This window comes from Rattus norvegicus, chromosome 8 (assembly GCF_021556685.1).
Source record: "Rattus norvegicus strain SHRSP/BbbUtx chromosome 8, alternate assembly SHRSP_T2T, whole genome shotgun sequence".
Lineage (NCBI taxonomy): Eukaryota > Metazoa > Chordata > Mammalia > Rodentia > Muridae > Rattus > Rattus norvegicus.
This window is the reverse complement of record NC_141541.1, coordinates 107300001-107310350: the sequence shown is the minus strand read 5'-3', so window position 1 is coordinate 107310350 and position 10350 is coordinate 107300001. Positions and strand designations below refer to the sequence as shown.

The 10350-nt window shown below is 53.2% G+C and overlaps 1 protein-coding gene and 1 long non-coding RNA gene across 3 annotated transcripts in view; one reads left to right on the top strand and one right to left on the bottom strand.

Annotated features, from left to right (window-relative positions):
* Positions 1–853: 853 nt before the first annotated feature.
* On the bottom strand, positions 854–3942 carry Foxl2 (forkhead box L2). The gene is given in 1 exon segment (NM_001427191.1): positions 854–3942. A coding segment is annotated over 1 exon segment (1125 nt). The 5' UTR covers positions 3723–3942; the 3' UTR covers positions 854–2597.
* A 633-nt stretch (positions 3943–4575) lies between these two features.
* The window catches only part of LOC102547261 (uncharacterized), a 9365-nt gene continuing 3590 nt past the window's right edge, over positions 4576–10350 (top strand). Inside the window, exons 1-5 of one of the 2 annotated variants that reach the window (XR_015627970.1) lie at positions 4581–4729; positions 5120–5337; positions 5893–6017; positions 6390–6954; positions 7927–9189. This is a non-coding gene — a long non-coding RNA (uncharacterized LOC102547261). Of the gene's footprint in view, positions 4730–5119; positions 5338–5892; positions 6018–6389; positions 6955–7926; positions 9190–10350 lie in introns of those variants that run through there. The other variant, XR_015627971.1, reaches the window with a different exon arrangement.

Sequence of the window (10350 nt, the reverse complement as noted above, 5' to 3'; positions counted from 1 at the left end):
AGATACATAGCTTCTACCCTATCAGCATTAAATAGCAGACACTAGAAACACTTACACCAGGCACAGACTACACAACTATCCCTGCTTTTGAGGGATAGAAGCTACAGAAGCACCCTCGGGCCTGAGGGATTCTCCTGCTTTCCACTACAACTGAGATTCTCCTTTTAGCCTACTCCCAGTGGGTGGGCAAGTTTCCACCTTCTGGGAATCCACAGAACTCCTCTACCACCCTGTAGCCTCCTTTTGAGATCTTTGGAGGTGGGGAGGAAAGTGCATTCTGAGCCAGACAGGTTTACCTCAGTCTGGGCAACTCTAATCATCCTGACATTCCTAAGGTTAGACCTCCAGTTGGCTGAAATGAGGACCCATAGGTTGGTTCATTCCCTCAAGCTCTCAACGACTCCCAGCTCATTCCTCTGGACCGGTCTCTTATCCAGGTAGGGAGAAAGGCATGGTGAGGCATGGGATCTAACTCCTGTTGCCCCCAGCCACTTCTGGAGATCCAATATCCATCACCCCATTGGAAAACTGAAGGCCAGCCACCTCTAACCCACCAGAGAGATTTAATCTGCGACCGGGTCAAACACCCTTTGTATCTTCATGAAAGCATGGGTCTTAATTCGTTATTTGATGAGCTCACTAGAGAGGAAGCAAAAGCTCACCTCCGTAGCATATCCTGCACTAAGCCTCCCACAAAGCACCAAGTTTCCTACACTGAATAAGATAAATGAATGCCAATTGTTAAAAACAACGAGATGACAAGTCGCCTATTACACTGTAGAAAAGCTTGCAGCTTCCAGGGTGTTTCTGAAATCGGGATTGTATAATTAAAAAAAAAACAAATTGTTACATATTTTTGACAAAAAATAATTCTTAGAAATATGAGGATTGTCATGAAAACACAGCGTACACACCTAGTACAATTATGTAAGAGGCAAAATATAAACTTACACGAACGCAAAAATAGAACAAACCTTGTCTACAGTAGCCTCTAGCGAGGGCCGGGTATCTTTGCCGGTGTTAAACAGCCGCAACAGACGAGCGATGACACAGAAAAACAAACAATCTCCAGAAAAACAAAGCAGTAGCGACAGCCCAAAGCGCCTGCCACCCGGGTTGTCCTCAACTCTTGTTTGTGTCACTTTTTTTAAAGAACACAATTTTGCTTGAAAGGCACGATCTTTTAGCTAGCTAGCTGGCTAGCTGCTGAACTAAGGCGTAAAAGAAACAATGTAAGTCCGTGTTAAAAGAAAAAAAAAACAAAAAAAATTTATTTGGGAATTGACAAGGGACGCCCGCACACACATACAAACACAACAAAAGTGCTCTAGTTCTCTCTATAAAATTTGGTCCCCGAAAGACATTACTCAACCACCAGGTCACGGGATTTCGGGCCAGCGGGCTAGGGCCACAAGCCCGTGTGGGCCGGCGGCCGTGGCGAGTTTCACATTTCTCCTTCCGAAGGTGGAAGAAGCCAGACATTGGAAAAACAAAAATCAGGGATGGTAGTGTCATCCGGGCGGTATGTGCCAGCCGGGCAGTGATCTCTCCTGGCATCCGGGGCTAGAATCGGAAGATCCGGGGAAATTTGTTTTGAATTTAATTTTTAAATAGAGAGGAAAACTCCCAATTTGTCGTGGAAACCTTCTTTTAGCTAGTTATTTCCTCCCGCCTCTGAATACAGCCCAATGAAGTCACCTCAGGAATTCTTACACAAATCTCCCATCAGGGACGATGAAGAAAACTAAAACTTTTGATTTTGTTGTTTGATTTTTAGCAAACTCCAAGGCCATAACACTTCGCTGTTTTTTTTTCCTCCGATGAATGTTTTATTCTCTCCTTTTCCTTAAAAAGTATTTTAAAAAAATATCTTCAAAAGCCTCACCAATCTTTTATGTATATATATAAAGACCTGGTCTGGAGGTGCCCGAAGCGGTGCGCTGCGGAGCGGAGGCACCGCGGCCTCGCGAGGCGCGGGGGATGAGAACCCGGTTACAGGCCGCGAACCGAGACTGTCCCTGCTCCAGCCTGGGGCTCAACCCCCGCCCCGCCCAGTGGGCCCCTCTGCAAGCGGCTTCTGATCAGTTCCAGGAGGGATCGCAGAGCGACCGGACACGTTCTTTCCGTTCTCAGGCAGTGTGGGTCCCGCTACCCCAGCAGCCTAGCGCTTCTAACCGCAGACAGCACGGCAGTCGGGGTGGGGAGAAAAAAAACAATCGAGCTTGAGTCCACCGACCTGGAAGAGAAGGCCAAGAGGTAAGCCGCGCCTCGGACACTTCGATTGCACCTCGGCCGGGGACTCACTCCCTGCGGTGACTCTGGGACTCCAGGAGGAGAGGAGGCCTGCGGAGGGGGCGGCCTCGGGCCAGCAGCGCGGGAAGGCAGGGGCCGCGGTGGGGAAGAGCACCGGAGGAACAGCAGAGGCGACAAAGCGGAGTCGCAGGAGCGGGGCAGACAGACCGTGGAGGCGCAGGCGGCTCGAGGGTTCTGCACCCAGAGGCTGTCCCGGATGCGCTCTGTCCCGCTGGCGGCTGCGGCTGCGACCCCGAGCTCGGCTCCTCCACCCCCGGGGGAACCGGGCCGGCGCGCGGTGGCATTCAGAGATCCAGGCGCGAGTGCAGCGCGCCCGTCTTGCTGTCGTGGTCCCAGTACGAGCAATGCATCATGGCGAGCTCGGGTTGCCGGGCGCAGGCGAACTGCAGGCCGGGCGCGCTCGTGGGCGCGGGTGCCGGGGGCGCGGCGGTGGCCGGGCTGGCGGGGCTGAGCTGACCCGGGGGAGGTGCGGCAGCCCCGTGGTGTGGCGGGGCTGGCGGGGGCGCGGCGGCCGCGTGCAGATGGTGTGCGTGAGGGTGCGGGTGGGGGTGCGGCGGCGGCGGCGGCGGGGGCGCGGCGGGAGGGCCTCCCAGGCCGTTGTAGGAGTTCACGACGCCCGGAGGCAGCGCCATGCTCTGCACGCGCGAGTACGGCCCGTAGGAGGCGGCGGGGCCCGCCAGCCCCTTGACCACCGCGGCTGCACCGGGGCTGCCCGGGCCGGCGGCTGCAGCGGCTGCAGCAGCGGCTGCCGCGGCCGCCGCCATCTGGCAGGAGGCGTAGGGCATGGGCGAGGGCGGCTGCGGCAGGGGCCAGGAGTTGTTGAGGAACCCCGATTGCAGGTACTTGGGTGGCGCCAGGTAGCCGTAGCCATCGGCCCCAGCGCCCGGCACGCCGCAACCTCCCGCCCCGCCTCCGCTCCCGAAGAGCCCCTTGCCGGGCTGGAAGTGAGCGGGCGGCGGCCGGAAGGGCCGCTTCATGCGGCGGCGGCGCCGGTAGTTGCCCTTCTCGAACATGTCCTCGCAGGCCGGGTCGAGCGTCCAGTAGTTGCCCTTGCGCTCGCCGCCGCCCTCGCGCGGCACCTTGATGAAGCACTCGTTGAGGCTGAGGTTGTGGCGGATGCTATTCTGCCAGCCCTTCTTGTTCTTCTCGTAGAACGGGAACTTAGCGATGATGTACTGGTAGATGCCGGACAGAGTGAGCCTCTTCTCGGCGCTCTCACGGATCGCCATGGCGATGAGCGCCACGTACGAGTACGGGGGCTTCTGCGCCGGGTCCGGCTTCTCTGGCGCTGTCCCGCCGCCCTTGCCGGGACTAGGCGGCGACGCCTCGGCCTCTTTGACTGCGCGCCCGCTCTCCGGGGACAGCAGGGTCCCTGCCGTGTCCTCGGGCTCCGGGTAGCTGGCCATCATGACAAAAGCCGGCTCTCCGCGGCCCGGCAGCCCCGGGGGCTGTGCTCTCCCGGAGCAAGTTTGCCTTGCAGGCGGGCGCAGGGGTGTGCGCTCGCCGCAGAGCCTCTAACTTGTGCAGGCTGCGGGGACCGGAGGCCTCGCGCGGCTCTCGCTCTCTTCTCTTTTCCCCCCGGGGAGCGGTCGGCGGGAGTGGAAGTCAGCCTCTGGCCATCGGGAGTCTGCCCAACAGCGAGGGGCTCCGGCCCCGCCGCCCCTCCCCGCCCAGGCCAGTCCCCGCCTCGGTGGGTTTTCTTGGCTGAGCTCTCCCCTCCCCCCACCGCCCGGTTTCCCGAGGCGCGACCCGCGTCTCTAGCGCAGCCGCCTCCTGGAGTCCCTAGTGCGCCAGGAGCCTCGCTCCGTTCTGATTCGTATGGGCTCCGCCGAGTTCCGCTTGCGTCAGGGGCCTTCGCCCCTATAGTGGGGCAGCCAGCGGCGCACGGGCGAGTTCATCTCTAAGTCTCATTTTTTTTTTAAACGGCCGGCAGAGCTTGGACCGGCCTTCCCCGGCCTCCCGAGCCTCCGGGGCCCCGCCGACAGCGGGGCTTAGGCTTAAAATCTGCGGGTGTTTGCTTTGCCGAAAGCCCTGGTTGGGGCTAGCTGCGCCCTGCCAGTGCCCGGGGAACGCTGACCCCGGCGAGGAGAGGTGATCCAAGTCTCTTGGCAGCTTTCAGGTGAAAGAAAACAACCCCTTTGCTCTGTGCTCCGGGCTGTGCTGGGACTAGACTCCTAGCTTTGAGGCTTAGGGAGGGGCGAGATGGTGAGGGGGCCGGACCGGGGTGGAGTGGCCGAACTTTGCGGCAGCTGGAGGTAAACCAGCTTAGAGCTCGTGTCATGGAAGGCAGAAGCCTTGGCCTGCTCTGTCCCTCGAGCTCTCTGGGCCCGATTGAGGCTGGGGAGAGGATCGCTTGGAGCAGGCACCCAAGAGTTCCGCTGGCACCGACGCTTCGCTCCTTTGGGCTGCGGTGGAGGTAGGGAGCCGCTTTCTCCTTGAAATTCGTCTTGCAATTCCACAATTTGAGGGTGTGTTTTAAAGATCTATTGGTGTCCCTTGTACTCTGGCTTGGACACAGACGACGATGTTGCTGAGGGGCTTTGGAGACTGTTACGTGCACAAGTGTAACGCGTGGAAGGCATGGGGCAAAATCTGTTCTTCAGATACAAGAAATACTGTGCAAGAGCAAGTGTGCTGTTCAGAAACGCGGGTACGCTTCTGTACAGGGTGTGAGGGTTGTATTTGCTTCTTTTTGCTCAGTGAAGTGTTTGAATCAAGCACCCGAGTAAATACGGTTCTTGGATATAATGCCTTCTTTTTTTTTTCTGTCTTTCTTTTTCCTTCCTACCCTTACAACAACCTTTAGCTGCCTTTTCCCCTTCCAGTGTAGGTAAGGAAGGAAGGACTCAAAGAAAAACAGCAGGCTGGACAGGTGCTTCCTCGCATTTCAGTCACGAATGGGCAGTAGTTTTAATCATCTTTCCCCGCGGTTTTACGATAATACCAGAAGTCTGGTGGAGATCCAGTTAAATCTTCGAGAATAGAAGACGGGCTTAGAGGAATTCCGTGCCAGCACAAAATCAGGTGAGCCCTTTCACTCAGCCTTAACACAAGTTTGCAGTCTTGGAAGTGTGAGAGAAGAGTGATCAGACAGTTGTGAAGGATAATGGTCTAAATGAATGATTGGCATGTCTAGGTGGCTACCCCAGTGCCTGTTTCTACCTCTTTCTCTCAGGCTGCTTGGACTTTAAGAGTTCTCCAGAATCCCACCAGTCCATATTGGCCAGTGGCTCCAGCATTCCAAAGACCATAGACCACTTATCTACAGTGTGTGTTCCCCACTCTGAGATGAAGGGAAAGGAGGACAGTGTGTGTGTGTGTGTGTGTGTGTGTGTGTGTGTGTGTGTGTAACCCAGCATCTCAAAGATGACTCCAGAGAAGTCAACAGGGCAAACCTGGCCTAACCACCAGGATGCCAGGGGGCTAGGCTTCTCTAAATTTCTCTGGGAGATAACCACTTCTAGCCCTTATTGAGAGCATCCCCCACTAGCCTCCGTGTCTTTCTAAGCTATCTCTCGCTTCCCTGAGTACACTCAGGATAAACAGCACTTCTTCAAAATTTGTCTGCTTTCTAAACAGGCCTACAGGTGTTTGTCTTCTTCCTCAACATCAGGCGTGTCCAGGCTATGGGTCTGGGGGCTGAGTTTGGTTGGTCTGGACAGGAGTAAAACAACTCACTTTGATCCGGACCAAAGAGGATGGAGGTTGGTCTCCCACTTCTTCATCTTTTTCCTCTTCTTCTTTTTTCTTTCTTTTGACCACCCAAGCTGACCCTGGGTCTCATTCCCCTCCCCCCCCCCCGCCCCCACAGCTCAATTTCCGCTGCAAGCGCCTCAGCAGCCAGGTGTGACAGCATTGTTGCATGTGTCATCGCTTCCCTGAATTCCTCTGTCGGCTCCCTTTTCAGTTCTTTAAGGAGCCCGAGGGGTGTGTGTGTGTGTGTGTGTGTGTGTGTGTGTGTGTGTGTGTTGGGAGTGGAGGTCAGAGTCTCTTTAGGATTTTTTTTTCTGAGTGGAATTAGGAGTCATGCGTTCCCGGGAACTGACTTCCTGCTGTTCTTTGCACCCCAATCCCAGGTGGAGAAAGGGTACTGTCTCTTATGAGGACAAAGCTGGGAAACAGAGCTGCAAGAGCCCAGAGGGATCGCCTTCCGGACCCCCTGCGTCTGACCCTAGTAAGCAGCCAGAGCAAAGAAGACTGGGGCATAGGTGCGTGCCTGTTGCGTGGTGCAGCAGGAGGTGGATGCTGCAGGCGCTTTAGGAAGCTGCTAGCTTTAGCCCGTTTCATTCCGGCAAGGCTGGGCACCATCCTCTTAGTGGCCTCCGGCCTGCGCCCACCTCCAGCGGCCTCGGTCTAGAACCGGGCGGAGCTCCATGTTTCTCTGGTCCGGGTTTTCAGGAGCTTTCAGCGCCTCCAGCAACTTGTACCTCTAGGGAAATGCCTGCCTTGCCAGGGAGCCTTGACCAGAGCAGCCCCTCAGCAAGCTGGTGTAGCCTCCGAAGTCTGGACCGCCACCGACGTGAGCAAGTCGCTGATCCCTAATGAAGATGCTTTTCTCCCGGGCTGAGCTTCCTAAAGCTGCCGCAGAAGCACCGCGGACCGCCTCGCGAGGCAGGCTGCTGGTTCCCCAGCACTGTTCAGGTCGGACGCTCAGCCACTCTGCTGGCTGACAGTACCTCAGATCCTTTCTTATCAGTCCCAGCCGGAGTTCCCACCAGAATCGAAGAACCAGGAGGCTGAAGCCCTCTTCCGTGCAAGCTGCCTCTGCAGCGCATTAGAAAGAGAAGAGCTTCAATGTGTGTGTGTGTGTGTGTGTGTGTGTGTGTGTGTGTGTGTGTGTGTGTGTACCTCCCTACCTTCGCACCTACAACACACACACACACACACACACAAAGTGACCCCCATCCACCACTCTTCCTCAACCCCAAACCCTCTCCACCCCTTTACTCCCCCAGCTCACCAGTTGCAAATACTAGTTCAGATTCTGAAAGTTTTAGTAGACGTGTGTTAAATTGCCTCTTGAATTCCAAGTCTCATCACAGACCAGCATGACCTCCCATTTCATGGCTTTCCATGTGAGGAAAAGCCTGCCAGACTGTGGGTTCAGAGTCCCAGTAGTGTTCTCAGGACATTTGCAGATTAGGTCAGGGCCCCTTTGTTTCTCAATACCACAAAGAAGACACCAGCCTGGGCATCTCTCTACAGTGTTTGTTCAGGGATGGTCACTTGTTCTAGACAGAGGTGATGGTTTGAGGATGCTGTACCTTGTCCTGGAAAATGCTCCCAGGAGAGGATTTGTGAACAGTGCGAGAGCAGGAAGTGGGCTTCTGGACAGGGTCTTGTGTGTGTGGGGGGGGGGGTGAGGGGGGCGCTGGCCAGCAGCCTTCCCCTCAGGACTACTTCCTATCAGGTCATATGCAAGGGTTTTACACTCTGAGCAGCCCATCCTTCCTTAGGTTCCTTTGTAAACTAATTGAGGCTTTGCTGGGCTCTGGGTTTGTGATTGGACATAATTACTGGCAGACCGTTGTGCTGGTACACGCCAGTACTCATATTCTGCATTTGGGGTCTTTGGCAGTGGATAACTGGGGATCCTGGTGTGCTCTGTTCCAGGTATCTTTTGGCTTCGGTGTTTTGCTTGGTGAAATGAAAGATCTGTAACTATCTGGATAGAAAGGCTGTATGGACATGGAAACACAAGTCCAGAAACATGCATCGTCTGTGTTAGCCCACAGAGGCACCTGGTGTAGAAAGAACGGGGCTTGTTGTTTTAGGACAAGGTTTGGAACTCTTTTGTAGACCAGGTTGGCCTTGACTGAGATCTGCCTGCCTCTTCGTGTTGAGCACCCTTATTAAAGGTGCCAGCAAACCGCACACCACAGTCTGTATGTAGCATTGACGGGCTGGAAGTCACTACAGTGGGGCAGGTGACAAAGGCCCTTGCTTAATTCTCAATTATATCAGCCTTGGAAATAAAGGGACCTTGTCTTGCTTCAGTGCTTACATTGACACCAGTTTTTGAAGAGCAATATAATTCACCTGAACCCCAGCCCCCAAATACAGAAGACTTGCAATACAAAGTCTCTTTCTCACTCTTCCTAAGTTACCCATCTCACAGGCAGCCAGAACCCTATATTTTATGCCTATCCAAGCGTGAACATTGGTTTTCTCCTGTACACTGCCACTTTTATAGTTACAAAGCACCCTAGAAATCCTTGTATATCAGTCCCTCCCACCCCCAGGGTCTCTCTCTCAGCTCAGGCTACCCTGGAGCCTGAGATACTCCTCCTTTAGGCTCTCAGATTTCAGGTGTGCATCGAGACGCCCCATCTCAATGTACTTTCTTTATAGAGCTGAGAGGAGTTGTGTCCATGCATCTTCACTGTCAACTTGCTTGAACCTGGAACCAAATAGGAAACACACTTGTGAGCATGTTTGCACATCCTAGGGACTGAACACGAAGAAGGGAGGAAGCGAGCCTGTTGTGGTTTGCCCTGAAGCTATCTGTATTTTGATGCTAATTCCACTGCCCCAAGGACTGCTGCCTAGTCAGTACTCAGGACTCAGGTGACTTCATCAGAACCACCTCCCCATTGAATTTGTAAAGTACAGGTGAGGGGCAGGTACAGGATAGAAGGAGGCCTGTCATTGGAGGAGAAGGAAGGATGGGCGGGAGAGACGTTTGAAGGAAGAGGAGGAGACTAGACAGAGACGTGAGACAGGAGAGAGGGGAGAAGCCACGGCAGGACAAGATGGCAGGTGATGTTAAGATTCTGCTCTGTGTATTTACAGGTTGTTATTAATGTTCTCAAGGGATGGATAGTACTGGGTTTTGTATGTTTAAGTGTGCAATTATATCTTACTAATTGGATCTAAGATTATTGTGTTGTGTGTTCTTTTTTTTTTTTAAGATTTATTTATTTCATGTATATGAGTACACTGTCACTGTCTTCAGACACACCAGAAGAGAACATTACAGATTGTTGTGAGCCACCATATGGTTGCTGGGAATTGAACTCAGGACCTCTGGAAGAGCAATCAGTGCTCTTAACCGCTGAGCCATCTCTCCAGCCCTTGTGTGTGTTTTTTTTTTTTGTGAGGGTTTGAGTGTAAGAAAGTGTGCTGCTAGGGGCTGGGGATTTAGCTCAGTGGTAGAGCGCTTACCTAGGAAGCGCAAGGCCCTGGGTTCGGTCCCCAGCTCCGAAAAAAAAGAACCAACAAAAAAAAAAAAAAAAAAAAAAAGAAAGTGTGTGGCTGGGATGTGTTTCCGCCAAGATATCTAGCAGATATCTTGGGCCCCGTGGTGCGGACCCAGTGGGGGTAAAAGACCAACCATATTTTTTTTTATTTTTATATTTATACAACAACACGAGCCCAGTTCCAGCATTTATCTCACTGCATCCTGATTGTACACAGGATGTGGCCATCTGCCTCATGCTTCTCACCACCATGCTCTCCCTACCATGAAGGACTTTACACCTTCAATCTGGGAGCCCAAATGGCTTTTGATATATATCATATACGTATCTGTATATGTATTTGTTTTCAGTTTTTATTTAGTGCGTGCCCACTCAGTGGTGTGCGTGTATCTCTCTCTCTCTCTCTCTCTGTTGTGCATGTGTTATGTGCCATATGTGTGAGGGTTCCAGTTAGAGTCCCAGGCAGTTGTGAACTTCCTGGTGCAGGTGCTGGGAACAGAACTTGGGTCCCCAGGAAGAACGATAAATTGTCTTACTCCCTGAGCCATCTCTCCAGCCTTTTTTTTTTGTCAGATACATTAGCACAACAGGAAAGTTAATTAACGCGGCTTCTAGGTTGTTTCCAAACTTTTGTTTACAAAAGCAATGCTTCAGTGTACAGTCTTGTATAGTTAGTTTTGTAGACATATCTGTATATTTGAAAGCAGCATTTTCTAGCAGTTGTGTCGAATGGTGTGCACATTTATAAGTTCGGCAAGTTATGCAAAGCTATCTCTCCAGAATGCACCAGTATAGATGCCCATCAACAGGGAATTAGATTCTAGTTTCTTCTAGATTT